The sequence below is a fragment of the Bombus vosnesenskii genome, unplaced genomic scaffold (assembly GCF_011952255.1).
Source record: "Bombus vosnesenskii isolate JDL3184/JDL3185 unplaced genomic scaffold, Bvos_JDL3184-5_v1.1 scf7180000013273, whole genome shotgun sequence".
In the NCBI taxonomy this organism is placed as follows: Eukaryota; Metazoa; Arthropoda; class Insecta; order Hymenoptera; family Apidae; genus Bombus; species Bombus vosnesenskii.
In genome coordinates this window covers 3,542,663-3,556,708 of record NW_022882931.1, presented here as the reverse complement: position 1 = coordinate 3,556,708, position 14,046 = coordinate 3,542,663, and the positions used below count along the sequence as shown (strand labels likewise).

General features: G+C 43.7%; 1 protein-coding gene across 12 annotated transcripts in view; it reads right to left on the bottom strand.

Annotated features, from left to right (window-relative positions):
* LOC117231636 (voltage-dependent L-type calcium channel subunit beta-2) overlaps nt 1-14,046 on the bottom strand; it is a 93,530-nt gene extending 79,484 nt beyond the window's left edge. For 3 of the 12 annotated variants that reach the window (XR_004493006.1, XM_033490243.1, XM_033490248.1), the window contains exons 1-2: nt 13,738-14,044; nt 11,161-11,996 (exon numbers count right to left, since the gene is read on the bottom strand). Coding sequence is in view for 10 of the 12 variants with exons in the window: in XM_033490243.1 (XP_033346134.1) it covers nt 11,161-11,427 (267 nt within the window). In the remaining 2 variants the exon portion in view is untranslated. Of the gene's footprint in view, nt 1-11,160; nt 11,997-13,041; nt 13,166-13,737 lie in introns of those variants that run through there. The other 9 variants (XM_033490246.1, XM_033490247.1, XM_033490251.1 and 6 more) reach the window with 6 other exon arrangements.

Sequence of the window (14,046 nt, the reverse complement as noted above, 5' to 3'; positions counted from 1 at the left end):
GAGGATTCGTCGGAATTATCTTAATGAAGTGTCACTAATGTCCATCTCAAACGTTTCTCTTTTCTCCGAGAGAGATTCTTTCGAAGATCCTACATCTCTGGACACTTCAGGTAGCAGTGTTCCCTTGCGTTCTCAACTACGAGTAAAGAAGAGAACCAAGATTTTCTATGATAAAGTGCTCGTGGAATCTTGGAGCGAGGTACAGCGCGGGCCTTAGAGAGTCTTTCTTCTTCTCGTTCGAAAGCGAACCGAGCAGAGCTTTGTAAGTCGGGCGCAACGAGTTTAACAAGAACTGTGCCGGACAGGTGAAGTAATTCGAACCCCATCGTCTATAAATAAGCCAGTCTTTCCGGATCCACGAGCTCGCCATCGATACATCAGCTATGTTCTCCTATAACGAGTAACGAGCATCTTGGTATCTCGATACAAACGATCGCGATAAATTCGTCAAAGATGACAGAATTGTACCATTAATGTATCATAAAATAGAACGAAAAGTTTTAACAACGTACCGAATAAAAGGTACTAAGCCAGGATAGAAATGATTTTACAATCGCCGGACTTTATAAGTACCGGTTGTAATTTATATTCCTCCGCCATATAATTACTCGAAAGTGCTACTCTATCAAATAAAAAATTCGATTCCTGTCATTCCGAGCCCTGACCTAAAAATGGGATTCAACTATGAATATCGCGCTAATAAACGAACAATCCCGGACTCGTCGTGAGAAAATGTTTTCGTACAGGTAGAAAGAATTCTTCCTTCTGCGTGTACGAATATATTTTTAGCACAGGTAAGGTACGTTGCGTCTATGAGCGGTAAACACACGCTAAAAATCGACGTTCGAGCGGGTGGAACCGAAAAACGCCCCCTCATCCATCCTGATTTCTTTCTCTGTCTCTCTCTGTCTGTCTGTCTCCCCGCCCTCCATCTCCATTCTTCGTGCATCGACGTTCGGCAAAAGGATCTTCGTTGGTCTCTTGGTATTGGTCAAAACGTCGGTGATGCTGGTACCTGTTTCGATTTACCTGAGAAAGGACTGTCCGCGTTGGAGGAGAACAGAGAGAAGATGGATACACCGTATGGAAAGAGAGACTTCTCGAGGAATACTTCGGTATCGATGTTGTGGCGGATAGAGAGGGGGCAGAGAGTTAGCCCTCCTGATCCCCTGTCATTTGCCGCGAGCTTCAAGTCCTGAAGATCTCGAAGGCTTCGTCGTCCAACTATGCTGCGTGCATCTACGATTCTCCACCCACTCATACACGCGTAAATCTCACCAGAGTTGCCAGACTTGTGTTGTGCTACGTTCGATTGTTGTATTGGTGGACGTACTCGGACACAGCACTCACATACCTGCCAGGACTCGCCATACTCTCCTCCGTCTCTGAACGACTCTCACCCTACTTATCCTTTATACCTTTATACCTGGCATGGACGAGCTCCGTGCACCGACGTGGAGATACACGCGTCATTAAATAATCCTGGTCTGACGCTCATCAGGATCTTTACGAGGCGAAATAATATTCGGCCGACCGTCCTGCGGATAGCCGCGCGATATTTTACGTAAGGATCCCTCGGATGCCTTGTCCTTCTTCCTCTCACTTTACAACGATCCTCTCCCACTCTTTATATCTTTGTCTATCGGGTTGGTTCTTCTACCGGGTAGATTCTCGCCAGCGAAAAACTTTTTTCTTTCTTCTGGTCTCGTCATTTTTCTCCGCTCGTCTTCATCTTTTTTCTTCTCCACGTTTTCTGATTTGTTATTGCACGCCAGACTCGCTGTGGCGTATCACGCAACCGCGAGAGATCATGTTTTATTTATGCGTTACTTACGACCGCTCTCACCTACAAAATCTGACCATCTCTGCTCTGGATGCCACTTTGAAACCTGGACACGTTCGCCATGATAATTGCTAGGTTTTAACGAGTTATGTATTGCTGAAGTATGGATAAGAGGGACGTTCGACGAGTTAATTAATCTTCAACCTTTCGCCATTCTATTGTTCCTTGTTTTTTTCCGAACTCTGCACGAGATTTATTTCCCTGATGATATCTGATATACATAATTGTAACGTTTGTTCCTTACAGAAACCTGGCGACCTAGAGGGAAAGAAGAAAGAATTCGTTGTGCAACCAATCCACCAATAATCCAATCCGAAGCACGACCAATGATTTATCGGCCGGCGCAAGGAGCAAACGGAAGTTCAGTGAATCGTGACGGCGGATTTATCGTACGAGTTCTATCTTTGAGCCTGGCGAACGAGGAAACGATCGCGAAGCTTTAAATAATACGTCTGAGAAACAGGGGGGAGGACGGAAAATAGGAGAGTACGGAATATACTTGTTCCTTCTAATGATTCGTTTTCGAGAAAATGAGCACTGAAATTTTCCTACGGTAACGGACAGCTCGAAAACATCGTCTCGAGTAAGTTTCCTACTTCTGGTTGCTATAAACACAGACCAGAATAGAAGTAATGGCTTCTGCGATAATAAACCATCTTTCTAGCCAAGTAATACACGTTCTCTAGATGTTCAGCCTTGATTTTCAAGATAAACAAGATTTCACACTCCTCTTGTCTTCGAGAAGTAAGTACTTTCATTGTTCTTCCTGTTCTGAAATTAGTTTCTAACTATCGAATTAGATTCCATCGAAATTTCTTACATTTCGTGATGAACCGAGAGGTACGAACAATTACGTTCCGAAATATTCGTTGTTCAAAAAAGTTTTTTTTCAAGCGAACTTGTTTCGTTTTGCGAGAAACATAAATCTAATAATTGCAAATGAACGCGTCTTCAAGATTTTAACGTGACCTCGTATAATAGGCGGATACACAGTGATTCGTTCCAGACATTTTCTATCGTATTCGGAGCTCTTCGATGAAAGAAATTCTATGATGAATTTCTTTGTAGCATGGTGCAATAGCAAATTAATTTGACGCAATTGTCTACGTATTTAATCGCTTGAACAGCCAGAAATAACTGGAATCATTTGAACAGTCAACAACAATTTATCGTTTATGATGGAAAAGTGAAATGTTTTAGTGCGTGCTGTTAATTCGATCGACCGTATTGAAACAAGGACAATAATCTCGATATTATTGAAGACATCCATTCAATTATTTCCAAATCGACGTATCCTCAACATAGGAATTACATTTGCAGCAGTGGTGACGGTGTCGCAGGTATTATTCCGTGTTCAGCCGGATGGCATTGCAGGCAGACCGGAAACTCCAAATTCGCGTGTCGCGCCACCTGCCCTCCGATAATTATTCCAAGATCGCTCGCCGGTGTTATCGAGTGTACCCAGGGCGTTAACTTCTATTACGTTCTCGAACTACGATTCAACGGACCATGAGTCTCGAATATCAGCCGGCTTCTAGCGTAGAAATACTTGGTTCGCGTGTTTCACGCGACTCGTGTCCGCAAACAATGCTCGATCTTCGTGGATCTTTCCAATTAAGCGGGCTGAAGGGGCTCGTCTCGATCAGGTGCAAAGAAAGAGAGGGATGCACGAGACCTTGCTCGTGTTCCTCTCTTCTTTTCCTCGTTGGTCGAAGAGAGCGATCAGAAAAGGGAAGTCACAAAGTTCTCGAGAAATCTCCTTGAACACGGTCGCTCTTCATCCGTCTACGCTCGTCGTTTCTTTCTCATTTCGTTTCTTTCTTTGGCCTCCTTCTTCGCGTTTCCTCTTCCAATTTCTCGATACGAGCTGGCGACATTCGTTGGCTCTTTTCCGAGAAGGATAATAATTCTGCAATTTCGGAGGCACGCGGCTCCGAACCAACAGTCGTCTGAGTCTACGTCTTTTTTTCCTTTTGCGACTAATTCCGCAGGTGTACACGCTCCGAGCATAAGCAGTCATCGTCGCCGACGACGATTTGCGCTCGGGGTCTCCTCCTCACGAGGCAGTCGCGCCTGTCTGCTTCTATATTAGCGGCTTCACGCTGTTGCCTGCACGCTTGTCTGCGTGCGAACAAACGAAAGGGCGAAAAGACGGCGAAGGACGAAGCGGAGAGGAGCGCAAGACTCGGGGATGCTCGCTTAGAAACGTGTTTAAGGAGCGGCGCGATGTAGGAAGGAAAGAAAGAGTGTAAGTATGGCGTGCTGTAACAAAACACAGTCTAGAAGCGGACCAAAGCCTCTACCAGCCTAGGACAACAAAGGCCCCCGGGACTTGCCTCCCGATCACGTCCCGCGGCTCTATATTGCTTTGCCTCCTCCTTTTTATCCTTCTTTCTTTCCACTCCACGTTCACTCCATTCCACGCTCATTCCATTTTTCGTTTCTCCATTCTTCTCTTTCTTCTCGCGAGGTAGAACCACTGAATTTGTCGCTGAATTTTTTATCGCCACGATCTCCAGGCGATCTCGAGCTCTTTTGTTGCATTATGAAACAGTCGAGTACGGAAAATTTCGAGTTACCGTTTGTTCCAAGAAGGCTTATTCGTTCTCTTATTTTGTTCTTTGTGATCGATGAAAGAAAAGAAAGCAATTCGTTTCAAGAAGAAAAAGTCGATCGGTGATTACAAAGCCTCGTATCGTAACTGAAAAACCATCTGACCGTCATTTGATACCGCGGAACGGTATCCAGGCGAAAAAATGGCGTGGACGAAACAAGATCAAGGGCGAGACAAAGGAACGTTTAATTACTAAACGCGAAAGACGCTCGGCCCCGCGGATACATTATACGGATTCCTGCGGTTCGAAAAAGAAGCGACCGGTTCACCAGACCGATATATGTATACGCACACCGCGAGTGGTCCATTAACAATAATTTCGACAGTGAATCGGTCCGGGATAGCCCTTCTCGCTCCGCGCCGTACACTAAGAGATAAAGAGGGAGCAAGAGAGAAAGAAACACGCCTGAAGGAGGAATCCTTTCTCGGTAGAAAGGAAACGGGGGAAAAAAGGAGGAAGGAAGGGAACACGGGCGTGCAAACCCGTTTGGCCGTTAGCAGACTCCTTCAGACAAGCACACGCTCTAGCTCGCTCCGACGCAGGACGATCGTTTGCCGCGCTCACGGCTAAAAGTCTGAGCTGCTCTTTTGCTCCTGCCAGCTTGTACACTGACCTATATTCGATGGAACCGGGTCTGGAGACTCCAAGCAACCAACCATCAGAGACCCACTAGCCCGAAGAAGTCCACGGATCGATGTGTGTGTTTATGTACACGTATGTGTCTGTACCGCTTCTTATATGTATACGAACATACAAAGATATATAGGCAAGGAGACGTCTTTACTCTTCTCTCTGTATCGATCGTCATTTTACCATACTGGGTGATCTATAAATGCATGTCAATATTTCAGAGCGTCCAATCTACACATTGAAGTAAGCAGAGAGTGTTACATAGTCATATATCTTACGTATCCCAGTTTTCAAGCTGTAGATCATCAAAGAAAATGTTGAAAAGTGTCTTCGGTGCTTCGTGCCTCGGTAAACTTTACTATACACCTTAGTACTAACTGTATAAATAGCTGAAGTATATATGACATTATCTAAACTTCGCAAAGGATATCGATCGATACGAATCGGACAGAATTTCAAACAGTCAGTATCATAGTTCCGTATTACTGTTTTACGAATGAAACTTGAAAATAAAAATTGAAAGACGCGTTTTGACGTAAAGATCAAAGACGTCGCATAACAATCATTCAACGTATAGATTCGCACCGTAAAGTATCGGCATGCATTTATCACCCTATATGGCGTATAGTTTTTAGCCAAGTGTTTTTTTAGAGAGAAAAATATATCTATCGGGCCCCAAAGCCGCTATTTTCCAGTTTACGCGTCCGGTACGTGCTTCGTTGCGTCGAATGATGCAGTTAGATCGATGCAGCCTGCACACTGCACACTCGGCCCGGTCAAGCAGAAGCTATTTATGTGCCCTGTGCTTCTGAATCTTTTAGCGTGTGACGCACTTCGGGGACTATCTGGCGCACGATAATCGATCCCACCGTTCGCGGAGATGAGATCTGCTGATCGGTGAACTTGCTCCGTAGGCACACGTGGGCGTAGCCGACGTTTCAGGTGGTCGGTGTCACGTTCTTGATGCTTGAGACCCAGCGTACACCTCTCCGTTACCAAGGAGCGTTTTTCATTTTTCCAGCATCGAGAGATGGAAGGAAACGTTTTTCTCCCGCCTTAATGGTTTTCAGTTTCATGCGAGTTCAATGACAAAGCGCAAAGAGTTATACATATGTGCTTTTTATATCGTAATACAAGCGACTTTGCGTATTTCTGCTTAGCCGTGGAAATGACGCACAAGTCGCACAGATATGCCTGTTTTAACATTTACGACCGAGGAAAATGTTCATGAGAACGATTTGCGCCGTTTCCGTGTAACGAGCATGAAAAGCAGTTGACATTCCTGCAATTTTTAAGCATACTCGTGGTACCTCCTAGAGGAATTGTAACTCTACTTTACGCAGAAGTGCATTCTCCGATCTTTCCATGACTAGTATTACGATTGAAATTTCGAAATATTCTTGAAATTAAAAAGAAAGTGTTCCTTTTTTTGGAAGTACGTATAACGATTTCTCCTCAGCCTTTTTTATGATTGGAATTCCCAAATGAAATCCTCGCAACTTTTTATAAAAACTGTAAACATACTTGAAAAATCCATCTTCTAATTTCTACTGGATTTTTTTTAGTGATGTGTTTTATAAAAGTTGTTCCATACGTTACACGCTCATCTCGCGACATTCTTTCAACCTTTTCTTAGTATTGAAATTTCTAAGCAATATCTTAGAAATCTTTTATCAAAATTGTACTCCATTTTAAAAGTGTATCATCTGAATTTTCTACATTTTCTCATTTTTCTACATTTTCTTATACTTGAGAGCTTTTTATGAAAATTGTATCATATTTTAGAAGTATGTTCTCCAATATTATGATAGAAAAGTAAAGAAACATTTTACATCAGAACGTCAATAGCTCAAGTGGGAAAACAGATGGTAAAGTGTATTTTGAGCAAGATGGTCGAGTATTTCTGCCCAACAGCATCGGCAATTTCCCAACTCGATTCTGTGACGAATAGAAGCTTTCATTTTTGCTTTTCCTGTCGCGCGGCCCGGGATATTCGAAACGACCGGATATATCCTGCCACGGATTTGGGTTAAGCGAGGATCATCGCAGTCATGCTCCTTATAACTTAGATTGAAACATCCCGCCACGAAACTTAACCGATTTCACGGTTTGTACACCGAGATCAGACATCTTGAATCTCGCTCCGGTCAAGATTCTCTATACCGACTTGTTCTCGTGATTTTGATCGTGACATCTTTTCTATTAAGTACTTTCAAAATTAAAGGATGCTAAATCATTCTGGTAAACTTATTCGAGCACTTAGAAATTGTTCATCCTTTATAAAAATCGTAAGTACACGCCATAAGCAATTTGACAATTACATTTTATTACCATTAAAACTATCACAATGATCAAATTGATTTTATCGTCAGAATGAGATTATCATAGAAATAATAATAAATAATTCTTTAGAAATTTTATAAATATACAAAGGTGCATTATCGACGATATAAAGGATTTCTAGTAAATTACAATAAGATCCATATATCTGGATAACGAGAAATTCATATAATTGCAGTTCATACAATAAAAACAGGATTTTTCATTTCGTATAACAAGAGTTTCAATACAACTTCACTTAGTTGCGCTTCAATTGAAATTTCGTCTAAATAAATGGCTTTCATAAAAACGGACTTCTATTGTATACGGATAAAGATTTATTTTCTCCTCGCATTATCCATTTTTTCATCCTGAAGTGTCTGACGAGAGTCTCGTGGTTTAAACCTCAGTAATTCTATCGGTACACGAAACTAAAGATATTCGTGTGGAAAACATATATCTGTGGAATAAACCGAGAGAGTATCTCTAATATGAGCCATATCGAAACGTAGGTTTCATAAATATGCAAAATATAATTTGCATTCGCAGCACGAATGCTCCAACGTACGCGTGGGCAGACAGCTATGAAATTTCGGAATAACTCTATTAAATTGATCGGTTACCAGGTTACGATTTTATCTGGTCCAATTATCCAAGCAAAGTTTACGCGCATGTATAATCCCAGTCGCGTTACCATCGAGTGATTTTCACTTTCCACGAGTCGATCCACTGTGATGTCGCGATGAACAATGATCAATCGTTTAAGGTTCGCGTAGGTGCTTTACGTTGTGGCATTGAAAAACGATCGATAATTGGCAGTACACAGTACGACAGGCACCGGAAAGTTCCGATTAAGTTCGCGCGATTATCACGGTCGATAGTAATATAGTTGCACTTTAATGCGTGCTCCGTTATTTGCATGATTATAGGTGTACGCGATTATAAAGCGTGCGCGAACGGTGGGTACGCGATCGAGATAAGTGAAGGGTTGGCCGGTGATAAACACGCTCGTGATTGATATCGAAACACGCGTAAAGATGTCGATTAAAGAAGCTCGATATCACGTTGCCTGACAGTAGAAAAAAGGAAATGACGCACAAATTACGCGTGAACGTTTTAATATCGTTGAGCCAGTGCTGTATGCAAATACAATTCGTTTCGGTGTTTCGCAAATGTCAATGAACCTGAGTGTATACGCGAAAACGAATATACTGTCTTTGAAAGAACTCGTTCGCACGGCGCGTGTAACGAGCGTGCTGTAAACCGATTTGCATATCGAATAGAAAGCGAACGAATAAATCAGAGTGGAGCGTTCAAGTTGATTTTCTTGCATCATCACGACGCGTCGTAGCGAATAAACGCGAGACTCTGCAAATATATATTACCGCTGCCGCGACAAAACTCGTTGAATTATCGAGAAATTATGTAGTTGAAGTAGTACGAGGAACTAAAAACTTCTTCCAACGAAACTTTCAGCCGAGGCAACCGAACTAAGCTTTTGCCATAATCACGCGACCAAACAATCTTCCAGGTTAAAAAGCACACGCCTGCGGAACTTGGTTCGATTGGAAACACACGACGTGGAATAATTAAAAACTTTCGTGGCCGCTCTTCTAAACGAGAATAACTTGGTTTTATCGTAATCGGTCTCTTCACGGTGCGTAACATTATTACAATCTTTGGGGATCGAGCTTGGCGAACAAAACATGGCCCAGTTTCCTGTTTCTTACGCATCACATCCGTTTCCATCGACGATTCAGAGCAGAACACAGAGAAAGAGAGAGAGAGAGAGATGTGAGAGAGAGCGAAGTGGGGGAGAGGAGACGTAAAGAAAAACTGTGAGAAAGACTAGGTTAATAACGAACCTTCCAAAGAGGCTCGATTCCATTTTCCACCCCATCATCTCGTGTCTGCCTCATTAGCACTTCTGACCGTCGAATGAGAGAAAGAGAAGAAAAGAGAGAGAAGGTGTGGAAGCGGCGTCGCTGAGAAAGGCAAGCCAAACCCAGCTGAATACAGCTGCAAATGAGGGGCATCAACGATGCTGCGGTGGTCGCTTGTACCCCTAGCTATAGTTGCTTCCCTGTATGAAAGATGCAGAAGCGCTAAATGAAGAGCCTGGTCACTGGAATAGCGTTGGATATCAGGGACGATGTGAAACAGGCCGAGATGTGACGAGCTTTGATCAGACCATACCGTCCATCTTTCATTTTCTTACTCTGGCTTCTTCGTTCTTGTCGCATTCACAATTCTTTCTGGGTTGAACCACCACAGCCGGAATAAATTAGGTGACTTTCCCTCCTCTCCATTCTCGGTGAACTAGTTTTCTGGAATTCTTCCTTCGACGCGTTAAAAGTATAATATTTCCTCTTCTTTTTCGTATTAGTCTCTAGATGATAAATTGACGCGGATCTAACGTTCGACAGATTTACGATTAACATTCGATTTACATATATTATAGATTATATGATATTACGCAAGTCACGCGTAAGGTACCCGTACCGATGGTATAAATTATAACGAGATTAGCAGTCGGTAATCGTAGCATGGAAAATAGAATTCGTTTTGATCGACGAGCACCGAGGTTGATGGAAAGCTGGTATGGTCGGGGGAAAGGTGTGCGAGCGTAGTGTAGCGCAACGTTACGCAATACCTGGACGAAATACTAAAGAGAAATATTTGCAGACGAATGTCGCGACTATCTTCCTTTTTACGGCGTTCCGTGTGTTTCGTGTAATTTTATATAATGCAGTTTATATCCGTTGATGTTGCTTCCTGAAATTTTCCTACGTGACGTCACGTTGTACAACATCCATCACACCCCGTGTATTCGAAAGACATAAAGGTGGATAGAAACGTCGTCGAGGGATTCAATAAACGTAAATTTCAATGACACGACGAACAGCTTCCAGCGTTCTGATGCATGTTTCCCATAACTGTGTATAAGTAAGTTTGAACACTCGGGATTGTACATAGTGCCTCTAAAGATATTTCATTGAAAATTTCTAAATTTCGGAAAAATTTCGATATCGGTGGTGAAAGATAACAGAAAGTCAAACACTTTTCGTCCCCACGGCGATAATAGATAAGCTCGAGTGTTCGAATTACTCGGCATCGACGTTCTCCTCGTTGTACGTGTACAGTGTACACAGATGGCATGCAGATTACTCGCGTTCTTAACTCGTGTTAAACTTTATTAAAAAAATATGGAACCCATTGTTATATTCGTTGAATATAAAAAAAAATATTTATTTTGTAGGAAAATGATTCTTAAGAGAATTATTCAATTCGAGTTTCCAGAATCAGAACACCAAACTACCCCGAAAGGCTCCGTACCTTTCTTACGAAATTCCACCAAAAACCTTGACCTTGATACAAACTAGAATACTTCATCCCTTCCACGCCTCGTACACACAAGCCCCTCCAAGTCTACTCCTGTAATAATGATACCTACTGCTTATCACCATCCAAGCAACAGTGATATCAAAAACCTTGACCTCCGTCTGAAGTGGTCCTTTCCTTTCTAGTTTCTTCGAACCTACCACAATGACCATGCTAGTGAACTCTTATCTTACCAAAGCTACCATTCTAAATTCCCTCAATTTATACTATTCATTCTATTGTCCAAGTCACCCTATTCTAATAAGAACAAAGCAAAATGTCGTACGACTTTCAATACTTCGCTTCTAAAAGCAAATAAAATTCATTTTTCTCTCAATTCCAAGGCACAACTCGCAGAAATAATTAACTTACCGGATTGTTAGTGAGTGCCGAGGTAGACGCAGCGGTAGGATGGTGATCGTAATCCAGGTAATCGTCCCGACTCCTCTCCGTGTCGTCCCTGTCGTCCCTAATGTCCCGGATGTCTCGAAAGTCCCTAAGGTCCCGAGGGTCCCTGATATCGCGTAGGTCCCGAAAGTCGCGGAGGTCGCGTTCTCGGAGGTCGCGTTCTCGGAGGTCGCGTTCTCGGAGGTCGCAACGGCTCACGTGGTCCCGTTCACCGCGAAGCTGCCTCGACATCGCCGTCGGCTCCTCCTCCTGCGAGTCGAGCAGCAGCTGCTCGGCTCCACCGCCGCCTCCTCCACCACCGCCACCGCCACCTCCAACACCACCTCCGCGTCGGGCGGGATAACGCAGGAGGTCACACCATCCTATATCCTCCTCCGCCCCTCCGGCGACCTCGCCGCGGGGCAACCGAGCCGTGCCTGGGGCCCTCACGACCGATCTGCCTCGAACCTCCTGCCCCCGCGGCCCCCCGGGGGGCTCCGCCACATCACACCCAAACGCTACGCTTCTTGGACCCCTCACGACCTAACTCTTCTGCTTCCACTACGCACCACACTCTTCTTCTCTTATATTTTCTCTTATATTTCTTCTCTTCACTTCTAGTTTCTTTTCTTTTCTCGGTTTTATTTTTCTTTTTAGCTTCTTCCCTTCGGCTCGATTTTAGTAGGTTATCGTCTTCGCTGAGTTTGTCTTCTCTGAAACGGAATCTGAGCGACTAGTGGTGACAGAACGACGATGGATCAGCGGATGTAGCGAGAGAGTGGCAGCTGAAGGTGAGGCGTTTGGCGAAACGCTTCGAGTGCCTGTAAACAGAGGGTGAAGGGTTAGCACGATCCATTCAAATGTGATTGAAGCTCCGAGATTTTTGATAGATTTGCTTTCTTACTTGGGATTTGACTATCGTTAGTGAATGTCACGAATGGATTTCAGGAAATTATATTTGGTTGGTTTCTGCTCTTTTTGCTCAAGTTATAGCGGGTGTAGAGAATGTAATTTTATTTGAACTAGTTAAGAAGTTGTAACGATGATACGTTTACGCTACATTGTATGTATATCGGTCAAAGGTTGATGGAACAGATTAATGGTTGTAACAGCTCGTCGTACGAAAATATCCGTGGATATTTTTTTACATACAAACACACACACACGCACGCACACGAAGAGACTATTCGATAAAGGAACCCGAAAGATTCCACAGACTTTGTTATATGATATAACGCTATCGTAACTACGTAAGAAGTAAATTCAATTTTCACACCGTTACCATACGTCGCGACGGATAATTCAATTTAAATTTAGTGAGCCAAGCTATTTTGACACAATGACACGTGTTCCTCTATTGTCCTGTTGTGTGCTCTAATCAACGTTTCGCTAGAGGTTTACATTTCTTGCCTGGGTGGACTAATTATTACTTCCGCAACAATGGAAATTTCATTCAAACTTGAATACAACCTCATTTAAATATTACACAAAGATTATCATTAGATTTGAATATAAAATTTTCTTCGATATTTTCTTACTTGTATATTAAATAATATCATATAGAAAAATTCAATGAAAAGTATCCACACTAGTCAAGAAATAATTTTTTTTTTGCAACACGATTAAACGTTAAGTCAATCAACAATGTCGTAAAGTTTCTCGCAAACTACCACAAACTCGATCAAACTGTTAGCACGGTGATGGTTGGAACAATAGCAAGGTCAGCCTCGATTCGTTAAATCGATGATCATTAATTAACGCGTCACCGCCGGAAGACGCCGGACCGATGATAGTGATAATACGGAACTCCTCTCTGCCAAGGTCAGACTCGACCATTCGGAAGTTATGGCTGCTCTGAACCGTTACCTTGAGAGGCTAGCGCAGAAAGTGACGTGTCTCCGACCTACGGGAACCTTGTACACCCTTGTCGGAACACGGAAGAGAACGTAGCGGTGCGAAGAGAATCGACGCGCGAACTGCCGTAAAATCAGACGATAAACCAGTGCGTAAAGTCCTCCCTGGCGTTCCAGCCTTTCGAAGGAGAGAGGGTGGCAACGAAGCTCACACAAGGTGGGGTAAGTTGAGGTTAGGTCACGCCGCAGACCGCGAATGTAGGGTTGTGGGTCGCGCCCGGTCGAGCTCAGCTGCGCTACGACCTAAAGGGGTTGCGGCTTGTCTCTGGTCAGACACGCCACAGGCCACTCGGCCGTTCCCTTTATTTCTCTATAGAAGATACTCTAATGAACCGTCTCTGTAATTTCCCTATCGATCTTCCCTCTACTTTTCACAGGCTAATGCGTAAAGAAACGAGTTACGTGACAGTAGAAAGTGACCGTCACGAGTCAGACCGAGAGTCAGACGCGCTGACGCGTCGTCCGAGTATCGTAACGGTATCGTAACGTTATTTTTCGAGATAATTAGATTCTATAAATGAGACAACGAAGAACGGGTGCCAATCCATTCTGTGTTACAAGGTATAGTCCAAAAGGCACAAAGATACAGACAGAACACCATATAAAAAATCAAGAAAATCACGGGGCCAAAACACCCCATGAAACTTACTCGATCGGCTGTTCGACCCGGAGTCTTCGTATCGCTACCTTTCCAGTTAAAATGCGAACACACCACTGTGGATCACTTTTCGCGCGCGTCTCACGTTCTACCGGAAGCAAGATCGGCTGAAGACGCGTACGATGCCTGGTACAAGCTAAAATAGAACAAGGCTAGTCCGCGACGAGAACGAATTTCCGCGTGGACGATCCGGCGGCAAGAAAGTGTCCACGACGTCGAAATGACGGTGACGGTTGGGCCGTGCTCGCGTCGACGGCTGCTGCTACCGTGGCTCGCGCTACCTCGGCCGGTCTCGGTCGG